The sequence below is a fragment of the Tachypleus tridentatus genome, chromosome 11 (genome assembly GCF_004210375.1).
Source record: "Tachypleus tridentatus isolate NWPU-2018 chromosome 11, ASM421037v1, whole genome shotgun sequence".
Taxonomy (NCBI): Eukaryota; Metazoa; Arthropoda; class Merostomata; order Xiphosura; family Limulidae; genus Tachypleus; species Tachypleus tridentatus.
In genome coordinates, this window is record NC_134835.1 from 31,927,978 (window position 1) to 31,941,577 (window position 13,600).

The window sequence follows — 13,600 nt, forward strand, 5'->3', positions numbered from 1 at the left end:
TGGTGGGTGGTGATGACTAGCTACCTTCCCTCTAGTCTTACACTGCTAAATTAGGGATGGCTATTGCAGATAGCCCTTGTGTATCTTTGCACGAAATTCAAACTAAACATCTCGGTGAATAAAGAATATATTTTGTTTGCAAAAATCTACACGTTTTAGACTGTGTGAAAAGCATAAATGAAATGATTGATAAAATTTAAACAATATCTCTTAATCTCCTACAATTTTTTACATTAAATATGGTACAGTTAATGTATTAGGTTAATGAAACACTTGAATGAAATTAGAAAGTACCATAATGCAATAAAATCAAACTAGGTGAACAGAAAATTGTGATGTGCATGCTAATTATCATGTGCTTGAAAACAGAAGTTGTTTAATGTGAAGTTTCATCTTTTGTATGAAAATATACATGATCATACATACGTTTCTCTTTTGGCTACAAATAATTTTTAATGTTTAGTTTTAGTACATTATTAAGTCCCATGTCAGAGTGAGTGTACTCTTGAAAAATACTTTTCAAAATACAAAAGTTTCAAAAACTGTTTTTAATACAAAAACTGAAAGTTTGTATAAACTACACAAAAATACTACATTGTTCATGGATTGATTGCAACTGATTTTACAACAGAAGCAGGATTGATGATGTTAATCACGCTTCATTTTTGTTATCAAAACAATCTTAAGTTTTAGTGTAATACTAATAAAACAAAACTGTGTGTTTTGTTATCTATTTTTAACATATATTAAATCTACCATAATTTGTAAAGAGTTATTTTATCTTTATTTGAGATAACTGTTATTGAGTGCAGTAAAGTTGAATGTCCTAACAGTTCTAGTCTGAAAATGTTACTTCTAAATTTATAAAGAAAATTCTTAATAAAATGTGAAAATGTTCAATATCGTGGTCTAGAAATGTTAGCACATATATGTGAATTAACAATTTTAAAAATTGCACTTTTATTACTTGTAATTTATCCACTGGAATACTATACAGAAATGTTGTTTCTAGATGAACAACTCCTATTATGTTTGTTGACAGATCGTGTTCTATGGGATTGGCATATCCAGTTCTAAAAAAAGTTTTATCATATTTTAATAAGTGAGCTTTATTTTCTAAGTATACCAATATCCATTTCTGTTAACAATAACTACTTGTAAAAGTAATATAAATATGTCTTAAGTAAACTAGAAAGAAAAGGCAACTATAGAAATAGACTTGCATCAGAGCAGAGTAAAAGGAGAAATTTCCAATTACGAGCAAAAATTCACTTTGTACAAAAAAAGAAAGAATGAAGTTAAATAAATTTTGTTTTTAATATGCTAATTACAATACCTAAAGATTAATATATTTTAAAACAAGAGCACTTGTAGTAACAGACAAAGTTTAAATATTCAAAATACACAGATTATCTACCGAAGGAAAGTGTCCGTTGATAGTCGATAGCTTGAAAAGTTACTGGCGTTCATTAGTCTCTTTCACACAAAACCCAGTAAAAAGTAGCAACTCAAACACTTCCCATGATGCTTTAAATTGGTAATATTTTTCTTAGCCTTGTGCTTTTAACTGCAAAATTTTGTGCATACAATATTTTTATTACCAGACACACTGTTAAGATCAAAATTATATAAACAAGCATGGCACCACTAATAGACTATGTGAAATTACAGCAGAAAATGGTAACGTAACAACGAAGTACTACATTCACTTTATCTTGTTACATACAATAACAGTATCGAAAACACCTGAGCAAAAAGGAATGGCCGAGGAAAAAGATGTAAACATCTTTAATGTGGTTGACACTCAGAAAAAACAATTCATGAACTTACAACTGGACAGATGTTTGAACTTTAACAAAACACACAAACTATGACAACTTGTAAACTTAAATGCAAAACTGGTAATTACAATTTCAAAACTGTTGTTTTTTTCCATGAGATACATAAACATGCACTTAGCAGTAAACACTTTACTTGTAATTGTTCTTTATAAACTTTGCACGTAACTGACATTATTTAGCTTTGGTAATTTCTATAAAAACAATAGTTTCCATAAAAAGCAGCAGTCGTCAAAATTAGGATATAATATCCACGACACAAATATGCCTTCATCAAGGCAACATCACAACAAATGCTGTCATCCATTTTAAAGAGGTTCTTAAAATAAAGATTTATTTAATACATGAGCAGGGTATGAGGAAAATGTCCTTATCAAGACACAAAAATGAAAAACTTACATTAGGTTTTTATACTTATTAAATAGTAAAGTCAAAACACGCAATAACCCTGAATGAAGCTACACATGGTTGGACAGTTTTGATTCTAAATCCCATTTTGGTTAAAACAAATATCTTTTAATCAAAGTAATAGATTTTGAAAGCCATTAAATAGGGAATTATCATTATTTTCAGATGTCCACACAAAAAACTAAAATACACATAAGAATTTGGAGGTAAAAAGTTATTTTTAATGTCGTCTATCCCTACATTTTACTTGGCCTTTTCTAGGACATTGTTAAATAAGGTATTTTGTTAATAAACCTGTAACAAAATCATGTGTTACATGCCTGGCTCCTAGAATTCTTTGCTATGGAAACATACTAAATTTTTTTTGTATCTCAAATTATGGAAGATGAGGTTTTCATATTGGTAAATATTTTGGTAATCAGCAGTTTTATTTGTTTTAATATCTTAATCTTTGAAACGAAAAGTAAAAACAAACATTTGTTTCTTATAACACTTTTACCATTGTATTTGACATTATAAAACGTCATTGTTTTGTTACACGTCATTGCTAATTACAAGAATTTAACAGTAAGTGATTGTAACACTGGAATCTTTCTAAACATCTTTGTTATAAATCAACAAAAAACAAAAACGGATTTCACATAGTGATACCAAATGGTAAGAACATAATAAACCTGTGAACATTTTTCTTTCTGATAATACAACAAGGATAAAGAAGAAATAGTATCAACTGACGAGTAAGTAACCGTAAGTAAAGGTACTGCAACATTTCAATTACATAATAAAAACTTTAGCAAATTCAGAAAGTTAATTATCAATATAAATCATGCATTATAATATATAAAATCATACCATGGATATAACCCAGTACTGTCCAGCCAAGTTTAATTACACCAGTTAGCACTAGACGTACAGACACGTATACCAAAAATTTCTCGAAATTCTTTAGAAACCTTAAAGTACAACTTCAAAGAGTGAAAAACACATTTCCACTGAATGCTTATGCTTTCTTGTTGTCAATGTATTAAGATGAAAGTCACATGAACAAAGACGTTTTGCTCAAAAGATTATTTCTTTCAGTTTAGAAGGCAGTTTCACACACTTATTAATGTGAATAAACAACATTATAGATGTCACTAGTGACCAACAGAGATTTGTGCTTTCTGAAAGGCAATAAGAAAAACAAGGGACGACTACAACTATAATGAAGTTCCCAGTTTAATTTCTAATAACTGAAATGGTAAACATAACATTAATCACTGATATGAATAATCTCACTTCTCTTAGTTTTTCTTTTAATTAGTTTAATATAAAGCAGAAAAAAAGCTTTTAAAGATTCTGAAGCAAGATATGTAATTAAAAAGTTACGACAAATATTCACATTATTGCATATTTCCAGGTTAGAACTTTTTACAAAGAAGCTGTCTTCTGTTTATTACTACCAACAAACAATATTGCTTTTAAACAAACTAAGAGCTAAAAAGAAATAAGAAAAATAATGGAACAGTGTTAAACTTGCCTATTCATAAAAATGACTTTTTTTTTACAATTGATGAAATAGAACAATTAAGGATGGTCGTTCCTGTTTGTTCAAAACAAACCTAAAACACACTTAAAACTTCATGGTTCTTAAGAAAGTAGTCACTTTTCTGTATAAGTACTGAAGTCATGGTCTTTGGAATGTTTAGATATAATTATGATCACTTAAGCACTAAATTCATGCACATCAATCAAAAAACAGTTTTTAATGATAAATCATAACATTAAATAAAAAATTTTTACTTTTTCTTGTTCCTAATTGATTATGCCTAAAGTAAATGAAAAAGACCTATTTTTCTCTTCAAACTTTGTTTTTGTGACCTGGGAGCATATAATGAAAACATGATGGGAGACTGTATTTGGGAGCTGATACGTGAAAGTGATTTACATTACAGTCGCAAATCTCGAAAAACTACTCATTTCTAAACATTTTTGTATAACTTTAGTATAAACACATGTAAATCTTGATTCATATGTTGTTTTATTCAGACCTTATGTAAATGAAAATGTGCAAATTTTCCCGTTTTTACAAAGAAAATAGGTTAATTTCTAAATTTCATTATCCAGGTCACAAAAGTAAAGTTTGAAGGGAATAATGGTCATTTTCTGTGCTTTTACAACATAAGTAATTAAGAAATAACAGATACTATCCAGGAACAAAATTTGTATCACACAGTGTAATCTGTCTTTCACGCTTAAGTATTCGGGTGATTTGTCAATAAAAGTCGTGACCTAAAGAACATGAAAACTAGGTATCTACAATAAATGTAAATATCTCACCTTCTGTCCCACATACAAAAAAGAAAATGATAGACTTTTAATAGGCACACATCTTAAGGGGGAAGCACTTGTCCACCAGAAATAAATAGTGATAGTGAAGGTATTAGAGATCAAATTTTCTTACAAAGATTTTTAACTCGCTTATTCAGATCATGATAAACATTATAGAAAACCAGCTTCACAAGCCATGTGTAGTTTTATAAACTTACTGGAATTATGATGCTCTCACATTATACTAAGTTGGCCTAACTGCTACTATTTTTAGCTTTTCATGAAAATTAAACTACAGTTGAGAATCAATGAACATGTTTTATGATAAACAGAAGTCTAAGCTACAACTAAACATTTTCACAGAGGGTTTAGTTCTTTGCTTAGGCTACTGAACTGACTTATGCTCAAATTAAATTGATAAGATGTTAATTTGAAGCAGTGAACAAATCTGATATATTACTTTATTATTTCATCTCATTACTACAGTACATTACACAAAATGTTTTCTTAAATGAATACTCACTTACTCAAAGAACTGAGCTGTTCATAATGATTTGAGTGAAAGAAATCATGTTAGCAAGGCATGGTTTTCTTTAAATTACATTCAGTGTGGATGCATAAAATATTATGATTTTGTAAGTCTTGATAATAAATTTATCAATGTACTTCAAGACAAACAGAAATGTTTGTGTATTATACATGTATGGACAACATGGGGAAAGTACGTAATTTATTTATCCAATGGATACAAGAAAACCAGTAATACCAAAAAATGTCCAAGTCTTAAGCACTTAACCTATAGCATGATGTTGAAAAACAAAGAAAAAAAACCTTTTATGTTCAAAATCTTAACTGGTTTATTAAGCATTTTTGGTTAAAGCCATGCTTAGTGAAGGAAGCATGATCACTTTTAGAAAAATACGGTTAGGTTTTGGTTTTTTTAAATAATAAAACATTAGAACAAATGTGGTTTGAAACACTATTATGATATTAATATATCTAAGAGATTAAGTGCTTCATATAAACTATACTTATTACTAAGGGTTCCTACAATATCAGCCAATACTTCCTTTGAGAATGCCTTATTTCTTTATGCTAAAATAAAAACCTTAATCGTTTAGAAAACTAAAAGTTTGACCAGGAATGGGTATAATTCTTACACTACTACAATGGGAATACAAAATTCAAACAAAATCAAGGTGACCTAGGTTAGATCATTAATTCATATGACACAAAAATGGCACACAAAAAGCAAAACACTTACTGCATTATATAAACAAAACAAAGTGTTGACGGCAACACCGAACTGTACTGTTAACAAGTGTAAAATGTGTTTTGTTACAAACACTGTTTGTAGCATGCAGAAACGTTAGTTTTCAAGTTTTTCCTTTCCACACCAGTGACTAGAAAGGATGGTTTTCTTCTTCACATTCTCTCACTGCTCGATTGCTGAACGAAAGATTTGGCCACGTCACAAAAGAAGAGATTTTGGAAACAGTCCCATTTCTGCATAATCTTGTAGAATCTATTATTCATGGAAAAACCTATTTATCGACTTGTATAGACACAACTTGAGATGTTAAATAAAAAAGACTTTTAAAAGTCATTCAATATTTCAACTAATACTTTTAAAACAGAAAATTTATGTTTATGTACAAGTATTTAAATAAACGAGTAAACGTTATAAGCAGAAAAGGTAAGCTTTCCGAGTAAGAAAAAAAGACAACAGTATAACTTTTTCAAAGCTGTATCCTTTATTAGAGCACATCTATCCTTGAAGCTGTCCTACCAACAAGCAACATAATATTAAATAATTACACACAATACATATTTATATTTTTACCTTGCTAATAGAGAGCTTAAATAAACAAGTATGCTATTAACTTTGGAACCACACAGTATTTCTAATGAAGTTTAATATATTTTTAACTTACATACCTCTTTCACTCTATCTAAAGTGATATTAGGAACTTCATAGCAAAATCCAGTGTCTTCTAACTTACTTCCATCCAGGTACAAGTTTCTGTCATACAAAAATTCCTGAAGAATAGAAAAACATTTCATATCATTGTCGAGGAAAAATGAAACATTTCTTTCATAAAGTAGGTTCTGTTAAAATTTAATTTCTTGTAATAAGACTCTTTGGTAGGTAGGTAGAATATGAACCTAAAAATACATTGCTATCAATTTTAAGGGTATTCATTGTCTTTACATACCAAATGCATAATTTAACAGTGTGGAATATTCCGATAGACCAGGGAGTGTAAAAAGGAAGACAGAATGAGAACACAGGTCTAGTCTAGAACAGTTAATGGTATTAAATAATTTATCAATATTTGAGAAGTAAATTTCGGGCCTTTTTATTAGGTGGATTTATTACTAAGGCAAAGTTTCATGTTGTAGCACTTTATATCAATCTTTTGTCCAAGGAGAATAGTTAATAAAACAGCTTCTTGGCAAGAATAAAACCCAGCAACATACAACACAATTACACTAAGTAAACACAAAATTTTGCAGCACCGACAAAAGTTCTGGAGATAAGAATTACGAATTAGTTTTTACCATTTTAAACTATGTTGAATACTGTAACACATGCTCTAATATTCACGACAGCTAACACATTGAGTAAGGTGTCAGCACATAGTTATGTAATTAACAGTGTGTAAACTTGTCATCACATTTACAAATAGTCTTTATTAACAAAAGAGCACAGTGCAAGAAACAAATTTTAAATAAAACATAGAATTGTTATGTATTAAATGTAACCATTACAGTTATCAATGGTAGCTGTTTTCTTAAACTACATTTAAAACAACATGACTAGCTTTGGCTTTCTCATTTATAAAGGGAGAAAAAAATATAGTTAAGCTTAGGGATACACTTTGGTACTGGAAAAATAATTTTCACAAGAATGAATACAATAATTCAAAAATAGGAAAAATACAATTATTTGTGGTATGAAATAAGGTATTGTGGCTCCATCATGTTTACTAAATATTATCTGTTTTTAGCTTATAATAATTCATATAATTATGTTTCACCCTTAAAAAGAGAGCCACATTTTTAATATTCCATTTTGTTTCTTCTTTAGGAAAGTTACAATTTTATGCCACTATTTTGTACAGAAGGCACATACCTCAGTCTAAGACACCCAGAAATATTTAACTTTTTTTTTTTTATATATATTTAGGCCCCATTCCAATTTCACATGGTTAAAAGTTAAACATTTTGACTTGCAATTTTTCAAATTTTACATCAAAATTGACCTGATAACTCCTACAGACACAAGCAGACAAATTTAGAATCGAGGAAAAAAACTGTTTTATAAAATTAAGGTTTTTGACCTGCTACTGTTTTACATAGTGATCAGTTAAAAAGTAAAGATGAGACTGCACATGGCTATATATCCTATGACAACTCCCACCAACCTAAGCAGACAAGTAAGAGATTTGAATCTTTCTTATAATTTGACAAAGGCAATGTATATAAATCTTTCATTAATAAAGTTTTTTGACCTACTGTTCTTCTTTTAATTTGTCCAAATATAAATGATATTGCACAAAGATACCTTCCAATAAACTCCATAGACCAAAATAAAACACATGTAGAATTTGTGCTTTTATTTTTGAGTTGAGATGCATCACAGTTAAAAGAATTTGTAGTATACATATCACGGAGCTTTGAACCTAAGACACTGTCTGCATGAATAAACATTACAAGGGGCTGCTATTAATAAAAATCTAATCAACACAATGTATGAAATTGCACATATTATGCCAAAGGTCTTGTTTACCAAATAAGTACTTTGGTTTGCAATTATGAATTATTTTATTTATACACAAACTGTCCTATTGATGCATTATAAGGTCATAACTTAGTGTTCTCTAATATATGTTTCTCACAAAGATGTCTCAAGCTGATATACATCAAGTATTAAAACTTCCAAAGTATACAAGTTAAAGTTTATGTCCTGTTAACTCTGCCATGAAATATACTGTATAATGAGGATCTTACTGAAACAAGATGAACAGGAAGGGACAGATATCTTGTAGGTGTTGGCTTTTCTAGTTTGATTCATTTCTTCAATTCAAAATGTTTGTTGTGAGACACTTAAAAAAAACTTATGGTCATTGTTAGATACTAAAGACTGCTAGCATGAGTGATAACATGCAACTTAGTTACTTGACACAAAAAAACACATCAGTATAACACACACAGCTATTTTTTTGCAACATTTGAAAGCATTTCTAGAAACTAGTGATGAAAGTAAAATATAACATATCAACCACACTACCTCTACCACATCCAATACTGACAAAGCCCATTGTCCCCAAACCAGAGGTCGTCAAGGCCAGATGAGATATAACAAAGTAGTGGTCTAAGTGTAATTTACATCATCAACTTTCATAAATTACGACTGTTATGGTGTAAACACGACTAAGTGAACTGTAACCATTATGAAGTTCTTTTAATTCACAAGTCAGATTTTTTACAGTAAGGGCTAGTAACAAAATATTATGTATTTATTTGGTATTATTAACAACATTTATTTATTATTACTTAATCTTTACAATATAAACCAAAATGATGATTATCTTATTTAACAATAGATTTATAATTTCATTTCAAATTTAAAGACATTTTTAAATAAAATACCTATATTTCTCTAAATATTTACAACTTATGGCCAAACATGTGTTTCTTTTACACAATCTGTATTGTCTATAACTTAATATGCAAGTTTTAAATTAGTTTACTGCACAAAGAAAACAATTATATTAGGTTTATTAATTATAACAAAAAGTAAACTCCTTCATGTATCACTTTAAAAAATTCAGAAAAAAACACAAAACATTTCTAGTTGGAAATGCTAAGTGCAAAATACACATATCACTATCTTTAAATTCTAAACTCACTGAGAAACTATATGGTATATATCACAAAATAACCTGCACTTAAAACCTGATGTTCCTTTGTTTGGCCATAACAGTAAACTATATACATATAAGCCCACTATTATTAGAGTTTATTTATTCAGAATATATGTATAACAATTACATAAATGGCACAGACAGCACTTTTCAACATTTATGATACCTATACACAGACTGGCAGAGAGAGATGTTAAAGGAAAATTTAAAGCAACAGACAGAAGGCAGACTTTTTTTTTTTATCATTGTGTAAATGTTTATTAGATTTAATTTCTGTATAATAATAGAAGATAACTGTATTAAATAAGTATGTGCTAGTTCAATTAGATACACATATAAGTGACTGAAATGTGATTATAACAGGTGTACAATCACTGGTGGAGACTTAATTTCAGAATTCTGTTTCTATGAAAACAACCTTATACAATGAACTACTTGGGAAATTTGTTGTTAAGTCAATTATGAGCATGGGAAGAATAATTAGTTCAATAGGTAAAGACTGCCTAGTTTTGATTGTTATTAAATGTGCAAAATAGGAAAACTTCACACAAAAATCTTCACACCAGGTTGGGCGAGTAGAACAATAATAAAAAAAAATCACCAAAAATAACCTCAGGCCAATATTTTATATCTATCTCAGGCAGAATATTGCTTGAAAATAAGACTCAAATGTGTATTCATATTAACCCTGAGAAAACACAATCTCTTCAGTTTCCATTTAAGATGAACTCAGAATATTTTTGACATGCTAACATGTTTCTTCTAACTGTTCTACAATTTTCATGACGAAGTAAGTTTCAAGCATGTGGGCTTTCACATTATTGATATGGTGGAACTCTCTTTGTATTAATAAAAACTCATGATATTAAAGAAAATGAAATGAATATGCTTTTTTAAACTTAAATAATTAATCTAAAAAACAAGCCATCACGTGTCACGATAAACTGCTCTGTCTCGTGTCATTTTATTTACGGCTTCAAGTTTGGATGCGAGCATTTCCGATAGAAATATAAACAGGTTACACGTGATGCTTTTTGAAAATATTTTGACAATCAATAATCCACTTATATAATTAGTATGGGCATATAATAAATAAAATACACTGAAAAATAAGACACAAAAATGTAGTATTTTAACACGGAAAATTATTTTCCAATTCTTTTTCAAAACTGAAGGCTACAAGTTACAATTTCCAGGATTTTCAGGCACAGACTTATAATAATTTTCTAAAGCAGTTGTGTGCATCTTAATAAAAATTCATAATGTCATCACTTTGAAGAACCTTAATAATACTGTCACAGAGTAGGCCCATACCACCTCATTCTTTGAAGAACCTTAATAATACTGTCACAGAGTAGGCCCATACCATCTCATTCTTTGAAGAACCTTAATAATACTGTCACAGAGTAGGCCCATACCACCTCATTCTTTGAAGAACCTTAATGATACTGTCACAGAGTAGGCCCATACCACCTCATTCTTTGAAGAACCTTAATGATACTGTCACAGAGTAGGCCCATACCACCTCATTCTTTGAAGAACCTTAATGATACTGTCACAGAGTAGGCCCATACCACCTCATTCTTTGTAGAACCTTAATAATACTGTCACAGAGTAGGCCCATACCACCTCATTCTTTGAAGAACCTTAATGATACTGTCACAGAGTAGGCCCATACCACCTCATTCTTTGAAGAACCTTAATGATACTGTCACGGAGTAGGCCCATACCATCTCATTCTTTGAAAAACCTTAATGATACTGTCACAGAGTAGGCCCATACCACCTCATTCTTTGAAGAACCTTAATGATACTGTCACGGAGTAGGCCCATACCACCTCATTCTTTGAAGAACCTTAATGATACTGTCACAGAGTAGGCCCATACCATCTCATTCTTTGAAGAACCTTAATGATACTGTCACGGAGTAGGCCCATACCATCTCATTCTTTGAAGAACCTTAATGATACTGTCACGGAGTAGGCCCATACCATCTCATTCTTTGAAGAACCTTAATGATACTGTCACACAGTAGGCCCATACCACCTCATTCTTTGAAGAACCTTAATGATACTGTCACGGAGTAGGCCCATACCACCTCATTCTTTGAAGAACCTTAATGATACTGTCACGGAGTAGGCCCATACCACCTCATTCTTTGAAGAACCTTAATGATACTGTCACGGAGTAGGCCCATACCACCTCATTCTTTGAAGAACCTTAATGATACTGTCACGGAGTAGGCCCATACCATCTCATTCTTTGAAGAACCTTAATGATACTGTCACGGAGTAGGCCCATACCCCTCTCATTCTTTGAAGAACCTTAATGATACTGTCACGGAGTAGGCCCATACCACCTCATTCTTTGTAGAACCTTAATGATACTGTCACGGAGTAGGTCCATACCACCTCATTCTTTGTAGAACATTAATGATACTGTCACGGAGCAGGCCCATACCATCTCATTCTTTATCATTTTATTTTTCCATTGTACCTCTCCATTTCCAAATTATTTGCCTTTCAATAAATTTCTGCATGACCCCGTATATTAGTGTATCAAAATAAATACCTTAAAAGTGTTATTACTCAACTTATATTTTTATTTATACCAACAAATAAGAAGTCAGTTTGTTATCATGCAATTTGAAAATTATTTAAACTATTTACATGGTGTCTTCATATTTACAAGAACTCATAACTCTTACCAAAACTAGTAAAGCCCATTACAACTGCATGCTGAGGTTTCACAGTAACATAGAAAAGCGCAAATCTGCCTTACCTCGTACAAGTACGGATTCAGAGGAGTGTTGGAGATACCATCCTTGTTACAGAGCTCAGCCCACGGACCCATGTGTTTGTCGTTTATTTCTTCTACCAGTGACTTCATATCTGTCTACACAGGTAAATGGAATGAAAATCATTACTACCGTAAATATGAATGGATAACAATATTCATCAAAGAGTATAAAAACAAGGTTTTTGCAGACACACAGAAGTTTTCTTTGAGAAATCATGTGATTTAACTCTACAGGCTGCTTTAAAATAGTTTTATACACACAACTAAAGCTATACAACAGTAGTTACATCTTCAAGAGATGTGATAAGTAACATATTTAGTTTTCAGTGATCTACTAAAAGAAGTTTTACTAACTGCTGTGCAAGTTCTGTCATGACATCAAGAATAAGTAATCATATAGATGATTTTAACTAACAGTAAAGTTGAAAGATTAATTTTACCTTAGCTAAAGTTGACATAGCCGAGCCCCAATAGTCATGATTAATGTTGAATATTTCAGATATGATGCTGCTCACCTTTCCTTGAGCTGAAGAAATATACAATAATAAAAACCTAACATTAACTTTGATCAGGCACTACAGATGAACATATTTGAATAAAACAAAAAACTAGGATCCAAAGGTTTCAGCAAGAAAAAACCCAAAGCAATAAAGGAATAAAACAATGTTTTAAAGACATCAGCCACTTATCAAGCTAGAAAGGGATTTACAATTATTTCAAATGTTTGTTCATATGCACAGTATTTCATTAACTCTCACTCCATGGATCTCTTTTACTACACATGTCACAAAGTTTAAACTACTTTGTTTATATTATACCAATTAGTATGGCATAGAATCATAGCTGATAATCCATATTTTAATAGGGCATAAGTTTTAAGTTTAGTTTTACAAGGCAGTATCTAAAAAAGTCCTGAATTTCTCCTAGTGTGAGAAATGTGATACTTTTTGTCTTGGCATCCATTCTTCTCCAGTTCATTCAACACCCCTCCAATAAGTAGACCTTCTCTGGTGTCCATAGCTGCCTAAATTCCAATTTTATTTCTACCTCTAAAATAGCCATTTCTCTATATCATGATTTTCAGCATTACTTTCATATTACTCACAAAGTGTTTAATTCTGTATTGAATACCCTTCAGTGTTTTTTGTTTTTCTGGTGACTTTATAAATGAAGAGCAGCTAATATTACTAGGCATGTGAAGAGATCTGTGAACTTGTTGCTCAAATCACTGGGTATGTGATGAGATCTGTGAACTTGTTGCTCAAATCACTAAGCATGTGATGAGATCTGTGAACTTGTTGCTCAAATCACTAGA

The 13,600-nt window shown here is 30.7% G+C and overlaps 1 protein-coding gene across 4 annotated transcripts in view; it reads right to left on the bottom strand.

Annotated features, from left to right (window-relative positions):
* Positions 1–529: 529 nt before the first annotated feature.
* The window catches only part of LOC143231878 (uncharacterized), a 41,798-nt gene continuing 28,727 nt past the window's right edge, over positions 530–13,600 (bottom strand). For all 4 annotated transcript variants that reach the window (XM_076466654.1, XM_076466650.1, XM_076466651.1 and 1 more), the window contains 4 exons: positions 12,726–12,811; positions 12,268–12,381; positions 6,495–6,596; positions 530–6,081 (listed from right to left, as the gene is read on the bottom strand). In XM_076466654.1, the coding sequence (XP_076322769.1) occupies positions 6,028–6,081; positions 6,495–6,596; positions 12,268–12,381; positions 12,726–12,811 (356 nt within the window). In that variant the 3' untranslated portion in view covers positions 530–6,027. The remainder of the gene's footprint in view (positions 6,082–6,494; positions 6,597–12,267; positions 12,382–12,725; positions 12,812–13,600) is intronic.